This window comes from Ambystoma mexicanum, chromosome 11 (genome assembly GCF_040938575.1).
Source record: "Ambystoma mexicanum isolate Mex_15411 chromosome 11, UKY_AmexF1_1, whole genome shotgun sequence".
NCBI classification, from domain to species: domain Eukaryota; kingdom Metazoa; phylum Chordata; class Amphibia; order Caudata; family Ambystomatidae; genus Ambystoma; species Ambystoma mexicanum.
Genome location: NC_090934.1, coordinates 872,202,498 through 872,219,814, shown reverse-complemented (window position 1 = coordinate 872,219,814; position 17,317 = coordinate 872,202,498). Strand labels below are relative to the sequence as shown.

At 46.0% G+C, this 17,317-nt stretch overlaps 1 protein-coding gene across 1 annotated transcript in view; it reads right to left on the bottom strand.

The window, feature by feature from the left end:
- PKP3 (plakophilin 3) overlaps window positions 1–14,366 on the bottom strand; it is a 277,327-nt gene extending 262,961 nt beyond the window's left edge. Inside the window, exon 1 of the mRNA XM_069623925.1 lies at window positions 14,212–14,366. Coding sequence (XP_069480026.1) covers window positions 14,212–14,250 — 39 coding nt within the window. The 5' untranslated portion in view covers window positions 14,251–14,366. The remainder of the gene's footprint in view (window positions 1–14,211) is intronic.
- Between the last annotated feature and the right edge of the window lie 2,951 nt (window positions 14,367–17,317).

The window sequence follows — 17,317 nt, the reverse complement described above, 5'->3', positions numbered from 1 at the left end:
TTAGAGTTCTTTGCCTTCATGAACAACTTAGCCCCACGCATCAAATTTACATACAAATACAGCCGGACCACCATGGAGTTTCTGGATGTTCAGATATATTTGAAAAACAACAAAGTGGAAACAACGATCTTTACAAAAGAAACAGATAGGAATAGTTTGCTTTTGGCGACTAGTTTTCATCCAAGGAATACAATATCCAGTATCCCACTAAGTCAATTCTTGAAGTATAGGCATATCATTTCAGAGGAAGAGGAATATGAAATAAAATCAAGAGAACTGAAACAGAAATTTATCCAGAGAGGATACAATGATGAAATATTGAATCAACACGCAAAGCTAAGAACACCACAGGGCAAGAATCTCTTACTACGAAAGTAAAAAACACGAAGACTGACCTGATATATGTGACCACTTATTCACAACAAAGTGGCTCAATAAAGAAAATAATCAAAAAGAATTGGGAAGTATTATCACAAGATGCCACATTAGGCAAACTGTTTCCATCACCCCCGTTATTTGCCTACAACAAAAGCAGATCACTGAAGGATCATTTGATCAAGTCTGACTTCAGACAGAGACCATGTGCCACGAAAGAAATACACAATGGCACTATACCATGTAATAACTGCAGTTCCTGTAATAATGTGATGAAGGGCAAATCAATTAACCATCCTCATACGGGTCAACGTATCTTGTTAAAACACACCTCAACATGTGACACAAAGAATGTCATTTATGGCATAAAATGTCCCTGTGGTCTGTACTACATTGGATTAACCACCAGGAAAGCAAAAACATGTTGGGGCGAACATAAATCCAATATTCGTAACCATTCAGCTAAATCACCAGTAGCACAACACTTTGATGCAGCACAACATTCAATTGCACAAATCCAGTTTGTCATTCTTGAACATGTTAAATTACCGAAAAGAGGTGGTAACATCTGTAAGCTCTTACAACAAAGGGACATATTCTGGATCGAGAAGCTCGACACAATGAGTCCCAGAGGGATGAACTTAGATTGGGATCTGAATTGTTACTTGTAGACATTTTTTCTAGAATTTGAAATGGACATTGAAATTTTGACAAATGAAATATGATGAGTCTCTTATATGTGGATGTCTTTGTAAGAAATGTATTGAGCAACATGAAATTACTCAAGTATTAACATTGAAAGTATTGTAAAACTATAGGGTCCTACCTATCACAAAAGAGAATTGTGTATGTCATAAAGATCCAAGTGTACTGTTCATACTTAAATGTCATACGATGTAATAACACACTGCGTCATATTTCACATGGGGAATTATTCCAAACAGCATTGTAAATGAGGGATATAAAACTAAGAGGCATAAGTTCAGGCTCCATGAGGCTCGTTCACAATTAAAAAGAAAATTTAAATAATCTAATTTATTTTAAGAGGTGCAGCGCAAAACCCGCTGATGTTCCAACAATATATTTTTTACGTTCTGAGTAGGTCTCTAAACAACAACTTTTTGTTGTATTACTAACCAGGGGCTCGTGCCAGTGGATATAGGCAAAAATAATCAATTTCCCTTAGTTAGAACCATAATTTAGTTCCTTCAACATGAGTCACTGAAACCAGGGATTCTTGCTCTGCTTATACAATTGAATTATCCCTCCAACATGGTGCCGTTAACGGCCCTTGTTGCTTCAGACTTTACTTAAGTGATGGCGAACAGCCGCGGTTGCCTAGCGACACGCACTGCTGCTCGCCGCCCAGGAGCTTCACTGTGAAACGACGAGTCGAGCACTCCAGGAGTACACACAACGGCTCGTAACAGGTAAGATTCTCCCCCACGCGACAGTCCGCGTCTCGCAGATAGAGAACAGCTTCTCACTGTGATCTCGCGCAAGGAAGAGTAATTGTATGTTTATAATTTTAGATCCTCGAGGTCCGCCGCTTCAAAGGCACGATACATTACGGCCCATTGAAAAACTACTATATCTTCCTATTTGGATTACAACTGAACATCAAGCGATTCTTATCAGATAGGCGAATCAAAGAAGGGGGTTAACCACCTTAAAAATACCCATGTTACTTTACTTAATGTATGATTAGTATATTTCTAAAATATTCATGCCTGTTGTTACAGATACCCAGGCATGGCTATAACCACATAGGAGACAGTGGAGGCTAACCATTAATTTAACTCCGAATACAGGGGTGAGTTCAATTTTAAATTCTTCCCAGAATGCATCATTGTTCAAAATCACAATTCAAAATAGGTGGTATGCAGGGGGACCCAGCGCTAATTACAGCGACGGGTCCCTCTGCACATCACCGCTCTACTACAAGTAACATCACCCTTAAGTGATATATATTTTTATTTCTGTTTTTTACAGTTATTTAAATTTACCCTATTTGGGCAGCAAGCCTTTCTGGAAAGGGAGGAACGAATTCTAAAGGTTAGTTTATTTGTACTGAGCGTTTACTAGTGTAACTTTTCTAACTTTGGAATAAATAGAAAAATAATAGAAATACATCGATTTATGTCTTACAGAGAAGAATCCAATACTCTTACAAACCTGAAGAAGGGTACTATTTACCCGAAACGTGTAGTTTAAAGGATAGGAAATAAGATCTGAAACCTATCAAGTTTATTGGATCACGTGAACAAACAACATTTGTTAACATATGAGAATAATATGTGAAAGAAATGTGAAAAAATGTGAATGCATACGAATTGTTATTTTTTTTTTTTAAATACATATAAGAAAATATGTTATTATTTTTGTTTAAGATGTATGACTCTGGTTTTATGAAAAATTGCTTTAGGTAAACACAGGAAAATAAATATTTTCATGCATTTATGTAAAGTTGAATTTGTAAGAATCTAAATTCGTCCAATAATTGATTATATGATAGTAATTCTAATAATAGAATAGAATTTTCTGCAAGATTTGATTTTGCCTGTAGCAGTGCCCCGGTTTGTACAGCATGGTGTTTTGCTGTACCACTTTTTTGTCACATTAGTTACAGTAGTGGTGGCACTCTACTAACTGGGAGCACCTAGTAAGCACATGTAACAATATCACAAATGTATTATATGTTTAAAAGTAATAATTGAACTTAGAGTGTGCCTCTACATACCCCATAACCAGTGGTGGAAATGGAAAAAATGTGGTGGGGGATCCCACAAGACCCGGGTGGGGGAGGAGTTGGGGAAGAGGGGGCGTGGTCTAGAAGGGGCGGGGTTAGTAGTGGCCAGCCGATCAAATAAATACTTTAAAAAAAAAAGAAAAAAAAGCACCCACAAAGGCAACATTGCCTTTTACCACAGGGCTTTAAGCTCAGCCCCGGCAGGCTCTGAAATTTCAATTTGAGGCGGGGCCCTGTGGGGCCCACTGATCTCCCGTGCCAGCCCCGGCCACTACACGAAAAGGATTTTTTTCTGAAGCCTCAAGCTCTCGCTCGTGTGCGAAAGCTTCAGGCTCCAGAAAAAAATGCCTTTCAGCCATAATGGTGGTGCCGCACCTGCGAGGCATCCCTTTAAGCAGGAGATGCCAGTGGGCCGGTGCCACCATTGTGGAGAGAAACGTGAGGCCACTGGAAGCTGAGGCCGTTTTCCTGAAGACTGAAACGAAACTCTGCGAGTTTCAGTCTTCAGGAAAACAGCCTCAGCTTCCAGTGGCCTCACCCTTTCAGCCTTAATGGTGACGCTGCCCCTCCCCAGCTGCCGAGGGGAAGCGTCACCATTAAGGCTGAATAGGCGAGGCGCTGTCCCTTGCCAGGCAAGCCTATAGAAAGTAAATGCAGAGATCAGCACCCTCTCCCCCATGGGAGAGGGTGTTGATCAATACAAAAGGATGCCTGGCAGGGGTGCCAGTTGCCCATTGAGCTGGGGCTCTTCCGGGGGGCGTCGCCTAACGGGCCAGCAGGACACCTGCAGTTAGGCCAGGCCCCCTTGATGAGCCCTGGCTCATTTTGTTGTGCCAAAAAAAGAAGAAAATAAAACGCCCGAGAGGGCAGCATTGCCTTTTATGCGGCTCTGGCACTGGTGTGTAAAGCACAATGCTCGCTACATGTACATTGTGCATTACACATCAGTGACAAAGCCGCGGTAAACGGCAATGCTGCCGTCGCGGACGCTTTTTTTTTTTTTCTTTCTTTTTTCCTGCGCGGTTCATGGGCTTGGGCGGCTGACTCTGGCCGGATCCTGAGATCCGGCTACACATCTGGTGCCGGATCTCGGATCCGCCGAGAGCCGGCCCAATGACCAGCACTGCCCATAACCAATGCAAAAGTGGCCCTCCGTCGCAAATGCATATTATATTAGTAATATCCAATGGGGAGACTTCTGGTAAAATGTGTTGAAAATTGTGCATTTTGGTCCAACAACTGACTGCACAGTGAAGTAGCTCATCAAACTAGCCCACTCTGACCATAAACACCGGCCACCACCAGTATGCTGGTACTGCACTTCGGGCATTGCCCTGTAGGCCAGTCCAAGCCTGCCCACCCTACAATTCCAAACCATTGACCATCTCACACGTCAACGGGACAGTGGCCGCCTCACACAGAACGGATGAAGCAATGACGTGACATTCCTGGCATTATCAGAAATTCACTGAAGAAGAGGACGCTGGAGAAACTCTTGAGGCATTTAGAATGTGATTGCACACCCCACCTCTGGCGACGGATCCTCCTGAGGGTCGGCAGAAGGTGTCTTGAAGGCCTCAAAGTGCTCTGTCGACCCATTCCTCTAATTGAGGAAAGGGACGAGGGGCGTATTACACATTTCAGTTCCAGAGAGATGAAAAGTCCTACGTTTGTTTCCACGGCTCCCCCCACGTGTTGTAATTATGCGCCCGTGGTCAGGGTGAAAAGTGGAGGGACCGTAAGGGAGGAGGGGAGCAGGCCTGAGCTCATCAGGGCTGGCTGAAGATGCGTCATGGCTGGTGACGGACCATTGGACCATTTCTACAGGTGGGAAAAACAGTCAGAGGCGCCCTTGGGGTGTTTAAATTAAAAGTAAATCAAATGAATGCAGCATAGCTGCAGATTATCCCAGGGAAGGCATGCCAGAATGGGGCTTTCAATTGAAAAGTCTGAAAGGCCTCGACACCGTCCCTGGCGATAATGCACGGAAAATGGAAAGGCAGTTCCCTTCCAACCTAAGGTGCGGACAGCTATGCGTTCATTAACTCTTTAATAAAGGATTTATTTCTGTAGCAGCCTCGTTCTCAGTTCGCCCAGAGGGAAAACGAAACAGGCCACATCACAGCACCGCGCACAGGGACACCTGCGGCATGCTCCTTTCACCTGTCATGATTTCTAGGTTGCACAGCTGTGTGAGATATTCATCAGGCAAACATGCTGTTGATAAAACCCCGTATTCCGAATACCGGAAACTAGAGACCATAGTATAGCGCAAAGAGTCGTTGAATAGGCGCATCTACTCTAGGCGGGCGCCCTTCTAGTGACGGGCACCTGACGGCCAATCCATGTTTTACACTTCCAGCTCTGTTCATTGACTTGCCCCTAAATAGTCCACTTGTACAGCAGTGAGTCCAGCAACAGAGATCTTCCAGCCCAGTATTACAGCGTATAGAGTTCAACTTCACAGCGCTTAAAGTCCAGTGTCACAGCACGCTAAATCCACCACCATCCATGGAGTCTACCTTATCAATAAGGTAGTGAAGAGCATTCTTGAAGCAGGGGTCCCATGTGGGCTTTGTGGGGATCCAGATTGCCTGCTGGAGTACATGTTTCCTTTCCAATTATCTCTCTTCTTAGCTCTTTTATTTCTATATCTAACTTTGTAAAACCTTTTTCTGATTGTGATTACATTTGAATTTAGTAAGGCAATGTATTTTGTCCGTCAAAATACCAAATTAAAATATTAAAAAATAAATAAATAAAGGTTTAGGCCCAATGCCACAAGATTTTATATTGTAGGAGCATATCACTGCGCTTCGAACCCATCATCACAGTTGTAAATGTCCAACAGGGCAGTACAAGGTGGCCCGTACTATATGGACACGATGTAAACTTGTCCCCTGCAGGACCTAACAACCTAAGTGAATATTTGTCATTCCCCTCTTGATCAAATTGCAGATTCCTGGGTGAATCACTTACTACCCCTGTGGCGCATTTTCGTGTCTACCAAAAACGCGAGTGTGTAGAAACAGGCTAACACCCAGTGTTAGGCGCCATTCCAAAATATGAAATCTTTGCCTTCACTTACATTCCAAGGCACAGTGCTTAAACTATTGCATCACATCACTTATACCACGATGCAAGCAGCGGCTTGGGGGAGCTTTCTCCCACATTGCTGGTTTTAAATGCATGCAATAAACACAGGGGAAATGGAGCTAACAATCCCACGTGGATTGGTGCCAAATTAACCTCCTCCAAAGGATCACACCTCTCCTCACACCCAGGAATGTATGGCCAACAGCACATGCCCTCCTCCAAAGGATCAAACATTTCCTCTGCCAAGCAACCTATGACCAACAGTACATGCCCTCCCCCAATGGATACATCTTTTCCTCCCACCAAGGAACGTATGACCAACAGCACATGCCCTCTTCCACAGGATCAATCCATTCCTCTTACTGAGCAACTTCTGTCTAACAGTCCAATTCCTCCTCCAGAAGATCAAACCATTACACCAGCCAAGAAAATTCCATCCAACAGTACAAAGCCTTCCTTGAAAGGGTCAAACCGTTCTTCCCACCAAGTACCTTCCCTCCAACAGTGGCATTCATCCTTCTCTCCAACATCAATTATGCCAATAGCCTTCTCACTGGCTTGCCAGTTCTGGGGAGGGCCTTCACTCCAGCAGATGACCTGACCACCGAATCTTGACCCAACCTGCTCACAAGTATCACCCCCAGCATCAGCACAATGATGCAGCCGATCTGAAAACAACACCACCGAGAAGACTAGAAGACAGGCCTTCTCGTTCTAACCTTGACTCAATGGAACTCTCTTTCCATCCACTTCAGAATCACTCCCTTCCAAGACACGGCCCAGACGCCTCCGGAAATCCTTGCTCTTAGCTGGAAACATCTCACCCAATCCAACCATTTGCCTACATCCCCATCTACCAATAGCTTAAGAGTGTTGTAAAGATGACCTATTACACGGCAATCCCTCGCTACCTCACATTAAATCCGACACCCTAGATGCAGCGAACATAACCCCACTAGAGTCCCTATACCGGAAAACTAATACCAACACTACCAAAACAATGGCTGCTCACCGGACACTAATCTGGGCAGAGGCGCATAAACATATAAACTGGGAAGGAAAAACCACACTGGTACAGCCACTGTGGGCAAATAAACATATCCCTGAGCTGGACAGGCTCCCGAAATGGCGGAATTGGATAGCTGCGGGAATAACAAAAGTGGGGGATGTGATTCGGGATGGGGGAATTGTGCCATTTGAGGCGCTGGTGGATGAGTTCAACCTCCCTGTCACTGACCGATACCGACATACGCAATTAAGTCATGCCCTACAGTGGCACCTGCCTGACCTGCGTGACAAGGCAGACTGCACCCCTATAGAGAGTAACCTGGTCCTAGAAAGCATAGACACCAAAATCACCTCAGTGATGTATAATGGTCTCACCTCATTTGCCACACTGGAGCTATCGAGTCTAAAGTCTAAGTGGGAAAGGGATGTGGGAGAGATACTGCCTGAAGACTGGATAACGATCCTAATGTACCCGAGAGAAACTGGCATTTCGGCCAGATTACGCCTGGTCCAGCTCAAAATCCTGAATAGAATTTACTATCCAAGGGTCGCATTGTACCGATGGGGTAAAACCACAGACCCGAATTGCCTGCGCTGCCGCCAGGAAGAGGGCACCTTTTTCCACATCATATGGGACTGCCCGCACATCACGCTATACTGGCAACGCTGCTGCGACACACTTACTAAGGTACTGGGTCGGATCGTGCCCAGAGATCCGAAATTGATGTTGCTGGGTTTCGAGGACGAGGATGAGATGTCTCGCACTGATAAGCTAATGTTTGCAACCACCACGGCACTGATCAAATGCAACATTGCCAAGCTATGGGGATCGGGTGTAACCCCTGAACATGCACAATGGATAGATGATGTAGATGCATGCATTGCGATGGAGCGAAGAGTATATGCGGCCAGAGGATGTCCTGGGAAAGTGGGGAAAACGTTGGAAAAATGGGAGAACGCACAATAAGACTTTTGTACAACACAGGCCTGTGGCCGGAATGTAAATGAAATGTAAGAGTGTACATGTAATTGCTAACATAACCTTACGTTACTGAAATCTGGACCTTATGTTCTTTTGTGTTGTGTTTGGTTGCTGGACCCCTTCAGGGTCATTGTTTTTTGTGTGTATTATACAAAAAAACCAATAAAAGTGTTTAATAAAAAAAAAGAGTGTTGTAAAGATCTATTGCATGCTACATGAACACATAAACATCCCGGCATGCAGGCTCAGACTGGCCTATAGAGCAATAGGGCAATGACGGAACCAAAAACGCAAAATGCTAGTGTGGGCCAGGTTTTTTGGTCAAAGTGGGACACTTTTTTGGCCAATGTGGGCCAGTTTGAGGAGTTACTTCACTATGTGGCTAGTCGTTTTGACCATTGTTGCTTAATAAATATTCTTTAAATTGCACAATTTGCAACACATTTTATCAAAGAATTCCCCCTTGGGTGCTATTCAAACAGTCTGTCGCAAAATGAATCCATTGCCATTTGCAACTGTGGGCCAGTTTCTCCTTGGTGCTCGAGACAATTTTATGCCCCAGTGCGACCTGCGGGCATTAATTTGAAATGCTGAACTTCTCGGGAAGTGCTTTTCCCTTCTAGCATGAAGAGCAATTATTGGATTACAATGGCTTCTAAATAGCAGTAGCCCTTTACCGTGCACCTTTTCTCTGTAATCATGTTTGTAATTGGCTGTATTTACTTAGTGTGGCATGGCTGCATGGTGGTAAGAAGTAGTTCAGGGGTTTCTTGCCTCCCCGAGATGTGCTTTCTGCCACAAGAACGTTTTCAAAGTTGATCTTCTTTATGCACATAGATATCGAAACAATTTGCAGAGATTTCTGATTTTTCTTTTTCTACAGTCCATAGAAGTTTATAAAATGAATGCACTCGTGAAATATTTCTGTAGTCTCATGTGGATATTTATTATGACATTTTGATACACATGAATTGACAGAACACATAACTAGCACATGTTTGCCGAGTTTCCATGTGATTTCATCGAATGAAAAAACAAAATATGAATTTAGAATGAAGAAAAAAAATTTAAAAAATAAATATATTTTTCCCAATGTTTTTTGGGGGGGTTTCCGCCAAAGCCCCTTTTTTATCCTTTTGCCCAACCCCTAAAACTACTATTCCCGTTCCCAAACTCATGCATATAGTTTTCCAAAACTCATTATTTTGTTTTAGAATTTTTGGGTTTGTTTAAAAATGCATTGTTTTCTATTCGATAACATCACTGCATACCGTTTCACGCTCCTGTGCTTTCTCAAGACGTACAATTGCTTTCAAGTTGCAGTTCACCTTGGTTGTTTAATGCACTCTTCTTTAGATCTGTTACACCAATTATTCAATCTTTTGTCAGAATACACCTATATGCTGACTGGCCAAAAAGAAAAATTACAGATCTTGGCAAATAGTTTTTATATAGGCACGAATACAACAAGGTTGAGTTTCAAATCTTCCATGTAATTCACTCCTCTGCCTCCAGGGCCTTAGATTCAACCAATAAAATCAATTCATATAAAAAATCTTTAGGGAACCACGAGCAGAGATGTAGCAAGATATGTACTCATTTATCACGCCTTATTAAAAGTGACTTAGAAAACATATCGGTCTACGTTAAAAAATGAATTCTGAAAAGATTGAGTTTCAAAATTACGACGCCGACTTTGTCGCATTTTGAAACTTGAGCTTTTGGGATTCTGTTAATTTGCCCCCCCACTTTGCATTTAATGTATGCAGGGGACACCCCGCGCAACCCTCCGCTCACCCAGTTCGGCATTTTGGGATTCATCATTGTCCACCATGCCGAATGCGCAGAAAACGCGCACTAGGCATTTCATTAATGTTATTTTGGGGTAATACCCAACAAATACCAGTTCATCATTGCATGAGCAGAATCATACAAACAGCATAGAATATAACACTTCATAAGATAAACATCAAATAAAATAAAAACACCTCCAATTCATAAAATCCATGTAATGTAGCTGCCGTCTTAACTAATGTCTGTGGTCAAATTAGACAGATATATATATATAAATATATAGAAGAAGAAAGTTTTCTCCTGGTTATCTTGCTTCAGTGGTTCAAGGAATAGTTCTAACGCAGTAGTTATTGCGATACAAGTTTCGCTTTTATTAGTGCTAGTGCTGAGTTGTTTTTAACATTCAGTTGGTATGCATTGAGTACATTAAGGGGCAATTGTATCCCTTGTTTGTCAGCTAACGCGTGTTTCGACCCATGGGTCTTTATCAAGGCTATTGTAAACAGTCTCTACCCCCCTATGGGGTCTTGGTCCGTGGTATTGTAAGCTGTCCTGTAGAGACAGTGGCTCCTGTTGGGCCCTGTGGTTCCGGTGTATCCTGCAGGTCCGTTGCGGCTCCTGTTCAGAGACTGTTTACAATAGCCTTGATAAAGACCCACGGGTCGAAACACAACTCAGCACTAGCACTAATAAAAGCAAAACTTGTATCGCAATAACTACTGCGTTAGAACTATTCTTTGAACCACTGAAGCAAGATAACCAGGAGAAAACTTTCTTCTTCTACTCAACAATTGGGGTGCAGGCTAAACCCCGACAGCTCCTGTGATCTTGCAACATATGAACCCCATTAGTAGACTTGGAAAATATCAGAGCCTAGCACAGGCTATTTCCACACCTAGAGCCAAACACGATCCTATCATATATATATATATATATATATATACACACACACACACATATATATGCACTCGTGGATAAGAAAGAGATCTGAAAACAACCCTGCACTGGTCACGGAACAGCCAAGAAAGTGCAAAGTACACCATTGTCATTTACGTATTAGCTTTAGTACTAAGTGTATTTACACTGACAATACCTGTTTGACGTGTGCCAATGTAAATTACAAAATACTTACTAACATGACAATTACTGCCAAAGTAAACATAGGGAGCACACACAAGGCTATAGAAACTAACATGGAACGGCACATCGTGAGGTATATATTAAACTGACTATGCCAGGCTCAACACAGGGAGTGAATGGGCATCGTTCTGGGGGATGTATGTTATGCCAATATCCACGTAACAAGGGCACCTGCTGTACCAGCCTGGAAAAACGGGACTCTACAAGCTATGCCAACATCATGACAGGGATGTGCAAACATTACAAACATCCCCACAGGAGTGTGTACACTGTATCAACATCAGCAGGGGTGTATAGACTATGCCAGCATCGTCGAAGTGGGTATGCAGGAAATGCCAGGCAGTGTGCAGGCAATGCCATCGTCAACACAGGGGATGTACAGTCTCTGCCTTCATCACCACAGGGATTCACAGACTAGGCCACAATCAACACAGGGAAAACACAGCCTACACAATCATCACCAGAAAGAAGCACAGACTACACAAATATCACCAGGGGTGTGTAGACTATGGTAGGGTGACCAGGCGTCCATTTGCGCCAGGAGCGTCCGGAGGTGGACCCTTTGTCCCCCTGTCCTGCGAGTTTCCTTTCATTTAAAAACTCCCCTAGAGGTTTTTGAGAGAGGTAGGGTGACTACTGGAAGCATCCCTTCTGTGTCTTCAGGGAGAGTATACATCGTCACTCACAGTGCTCGTTTAGCAACAAATCAATATCAACTTGTACTTTAACGTTAAAGCCACACCTCTGTCAATGAAAACCCCCCTGACCGGCAGTTAACAGCCACGCGCATTACCTGGTTCTACCACAGAACGCTTTGGGCTTCAGAGCAAGGCCTGAAATAGCAGTCAGAGCAAAAGCTCCTTTTATATTTAAAATACAGTCACAGCCAAATCGTTCAGTTTCTATCCAGGAGAATGTCTGGAGCCCTCCCCCCCCCCACACACACACAAGCTACCCCCCCTCACACACACACACACACACGTTTTCCTCACTACCGAAGTGCAGTCACTAGTGGCTGTAGTCCTACCTTTACGTCAGTTGCCCACCCTGGTTTTTCATGTTGAAAATCTGGTAACCCTAGACTATAGCAGCATCAGCTTAGGGAATATACAGACTGGGCCAAAATCATGCAGCAGGTGCGTGACCAGATCATGCAAACCTCACAAAAGACTATACCAACAACACCAAGAGTACGTGAAGGCTATGCCAACATCATCGTAGGCGGTATACGGACTATGCCAACATCACATATAGGAATGTATATAGAATGTCAGCACCAGCAGAGAGGGTGTACACAGTATACCACCATCACCTCAACCATCACTATCACAGCGAGTGCACAGACTATCCCATTGCTGGCCATGGCTTCCACAAGAAGACAATGGCAACCATTGCACCGTCGAACTGCTGTATCCTTCTGTGATGTCATTGGCAGAGGAGTATGGCATTCATAATCCCATGCTGTGACATCCCGATAGGGAGAACCAGCGGCTACACCAACATAAGCAATGGGGGTAACAGGCTGTGTTCCAAAATCTTCACATGAGGTGTACATGTTCAGGTTACTGCCTGAGTGGAAATGCTTCTATCAGAGTGAAAGGTCTGGTAAATCACAGGGAGAGTGCCTTTCATGTCACACCCTCCTTCCTCTCTCCTGCTCGCATCACCTGTTTCACTAACTCCCTTTTCTTCTCTGCAGTTCAATTCCTTTTTCAGAGCCGTCTACCCCCCCCCCCCCCGCGCACCACACCCTCCCTCTACACTTCTACACTCTCCACCCTGTCTTCACACCCACCCTCTGTTTAGAAACTGGTCAGATTGTATTATTGTATTCCTTACTCTCCATCTCTCCCCCTATGTTTCGTCTCCACACACGCGCGCTTGTACTTCTTCCCCAGCTCCCTTGCGGCTTCTCCTTGCATGGATCCTCTTCTCCTTACTCTACACTTCTCGCTTCTTAACCCTCTTTTTAAACCTTCCTTCTCACCTGTCCCTTTTCTACGCCTCAATTGTACCTCACAAATCTGGTCTCCGCTTGTAACCTTTACACCCCCCCCCCTACCTCCTGCCGCAACATGTCCCTCCATTCCTTGCCCACTTCTCTCCTATCTTTACGCCTCACCTGGCCTCCCTCCTCCCAACTGTCCATCATTTCTCTCTTCTTTCATGAGCACTTCTCTTGCGGTATTGCCTTTCCTCACTTCTCCCCTCTCACATGTCCGCCTTCTCCCTTTCCTTGCCAATCTTTCTTTGCACTGTCTCCCCTCATCACTTTTATCACTCACATATGACCCGCCCCGGCCTCCTTTTTGAGCACTTGTCCTATTGGGGTGTGAACCAGCCATGCCCTCACTCTCTGGGCATGGGCCGCGCGCGTGTCTCATTACGCCTCTGTGGCCCAGCTTGAGTAGATGGGTGGAGGTCAGGGCGAGGCCTCCAAAACGTCTGGTTCATCAACCTGATCCCTTAGGCCACCGCGTGTCCTCCTTAAGCAGATGGGTGTCCGTAGACTCAGCTGGGTTCCTTAAGCTGCAGCTGCTGACTCGGCACCTCGCTTCTCGGACGCCAGGTGAAGGAGCATTCATGAAACTTCTGCACCCAAACCTTGATTGAAAGCAATTAACTGCCCGGTCTAGAGAGGTGAAGCCCAGGGCAGGCAGTGACCTTCACACGGACCAGGCATCCAGACTCCCCACAGATGCAGGGCCACCAACTCGCAAATCTTTTACCGAGCTGAGAAAGCTTATCGCTTCAAAGAAGATCCAACGGTTTGACATGGGCGGTGAGCAAAAGCTAGAGTCTTCACAGCCTAGAGACCTAGCCCCTCCCTCAGCATCCCTCGATGAATCACTATCCTTGCCCAAGTAACACTCTCTGATCTAAGGATGAACGTGGCCCTTGAGCCGGAAGACCTTTTGCTGGATACCCGAGACAGATCCCTCAAAGAAGTCATAGCGTGCGTACCTTCCACCCTCCTAAGTCCCTCCCATTTACTCAGTCACACAGAGCCAGCAGCAACCTAACAGAAGCCCACCCTCCACCCTCAAAGCGCGAGCTAGGCACCTACATCGGGTTGGCTGGCGGGTTCGCGGGCCACCGTCAGCATTCTGGAGAGGTTGTCGAGGCCAGCTGTGGCGGCGCTTCCTCGTCTTGCAGGCGCTGTGGCGGGTCTGTGAGCTGGAGCGCGATGCCTGGGAGGGAAGGAGGGCTGCCTCGCCCCACGCCCAAATCTGAACAATTAAAGAGAAGGCAGCAGCGCAGGCTGCGATGAAACATCCTGTGATGTCACCCAACCGGTTCACTCTCTTTTCTGTATGCGAAGGTTCAAAGGAAAGCTTAGACCTTTTGTGCGCGTGGTTGAATGCACAGTCTTCGATAACAGCACGCATAGTGCGCCGAGCTACGCGTCCTGGCAGAGAAAAGACCATTGTGGAACTTTCCGTGGCGGGCATGCTGCCCACTCTGTGGCAGCCTTCAACCGCAGAGGTGCACAGCAGTTGAAGTGGACACCACACATTCTTGCTGTGTTCCGAAACTTGGGGGCGCACGAGGAAGCAGAATGTCCTGCAGGTAAATCACTAGTTTTACTGACAGGGTCATGTGACCGGTCCTGCCTCGCTCCTTCCACCCTGTGATAGGTCCTGGCCTACTGTGGAATTTTCAAGCCACCCCACAAGCATGACAAGGACAGCTCTGGTCTCGAAGGAGAACTATAGAAACTGATGAGCCACTGCAGTATCTATGACACCACCTTGTGGAAAAGGAAGAGGGAACACAAATAAGCAGAGGCTCCGGAACTGAAATGGGGAGAAATAGCGATTTCAGTGGCCTAAAGGCGGGCTGAAGGGGTACTCTGATACCTCAGCCGGAGCACCACTATGTGTGACTGACCACTGCTTGTCGCTATGGCAGCAGATCTGCCCGCTCCCTTCTGGGCCTCAGCTAATGCAGTGCTCCCACTGTGCCCTGGGCACCCATATGCCGGTCTGTTCCCTGCTACGGTATGCAAAAGCGTGCCTGGGTTCAAGCACCCAATGCTCCCGAAAAGAGGTGGATGGGTAAAACTGCGGCCTATGCACCGCCCATCCCCCACAGTGCTGGATCAGGTCCTCATAACCTGTTCACATGTATATGTTTATGTTTCCCAATACTTCTGTGATGTAAACACACTGCACACTCTTCCTGCCCAGTTGGACAGGTGGCTTCTCAGCACTGCAGAGACAATCAAAGAGCTCCCCCAATATAAAATGTTGCTCCTTCAAATGTCTCAAGGTGATAAAGTACCAGACGATACAAAAGCACGCCCTCAGCCCAACAACACTCTAAAAAGACAGGGAAAGTGTATCCGGGGAAATTAGAGCACTTGTGCAGGCGAACGCACACAGCTGTCCACACAAGGCAAGATGGTCCCACTGCCAGTACAGCACAGGCCCAGGGGGCCTGACGGAATATCTACTGTCACAGACCCCAAAGATATGACGGCCGGGCTAATTGCACCCTGACCCAGACAAGAGAGGAAGGCAGGAATTTCGCCATCCAGGAGGTCCCTCTCGCCAGAGCACATAGGACCGCAGCTTGTAATACCAGGGTTTTGCAGGTGCAAAGCCTTTTGTGCCAAGGCCATTCCTTCCACTTAAATCGCTCTCGTTTACTGGACCCATGATACGCAATCATCCCGATGTGGCATATAACCAGCTGGGACAGCAAGATCGTGGACATGTGCGAGAACTCCCCCAAAGTGATGTCCCTTACCCACTTCTTTTCTGAAGACGGTATCCACTACATTCTTGAGCAACGAGAAGCCTTATACAAACTGGGCTATGAGTGATTCAGCTGGCCAGTTTCAATGGACAAAAATACTTGGGACCTCTCGTGAGCCCGGGGAAAACTTTGGTCTCACCCAGGACAGTGGGCATGGACAAGGAAGACGCTGGAATACCTGGACTAGCCTCAACCCTTGAACAAAGGATAGATCGGCCGACATCATCCTCTGCCACGGGGAGGGGACTCAGGGGGACGAGTCCCACTCGGCCTTAGTTGGCAAATTTGGTGGAGATGAGTGGTGCACGCTGCCCCTAACCTTGGTCCACTGTCGCCCTTTTTTTACTTTGAGCTGGAACACAAGGGGCCATGTCCACCTATTCTCGCAGGAGGGATTACTCAATCATATTAATTGGTTCAGTATTGTCTCGCTTCAAGAGACCTGGCTGACTGAACCCTTAGTGGTAGACGGCTGGTCCTTCCTAACATGCAAGGCCAAGAAGGGCCCTAGAGGCCGCCTTAAGGGGGACCTAGCAATGGGAGTAAAGAACCCCATGGGGCCGACCCAGATCCCCACTGCCTCTGGTAACATTTTAATGGGCAAACTGACCCTACCTCTGGTCCATACACTTGACTGTTGTCAGGAACTTCTCCTCATTACAACATATGTTCCCCCATATGAGGGAAGCGTAACTGCCCTGCTGAAGGAACGTGATGGTATACTAGAGGTCTTGAATTCTGATGGTCCTATAATCCTGTGTGGGGACTTCATTGCTAATACACCATCATAAAACACGGCTGGGGAGGAAGAGCTCACTGATATGCCTAATGTGGCAACCAGTGGGTCCAACAGAAGATCACTATGTTGGGGAATTCAGTGGGTATGCTTGCTGGCCACCTATGGCTTCTCTATGCTCAACAGCACCCGCTCCTCAGATAACCCACCCAGCTTCACTCGGGTGGGTACTAGAGGGAGCAGCATGCTTGACTACCTTTTTGTTGCAAACTCTCCCTCTATTGTGTTAGACATGTGGGTATACCCTTGTCCGGATAACTTGCGTGATAACTTCCCAATCCTGTTACACCTGGACTTGCGGTCAATGGAGATGGTCTTGAGGCCCTTTGTACACTTAACTATCAATCGTGGCATGAATCATGTCTCTTGGAGCGACCGCAATGTGGCCGCAGTGATCACAGTAGTACTAGAAACATTGGGCTCTTTTTTGCTTGCAGTAGAGGGGAACGTTCTCCAGGGGGTACCTCAAGTCAAAAAGGGCAATGGCAATCATACAGGGATGTTCTCTGACTCACATGCACAGCATCGGTAGGATGGGTCTTGGCCCCAAAAACGCCATGCCTTTGATAAGGAAATTCGGGACCAAAAGAGGAAACTGAGGGGGGAACTGCGGGCC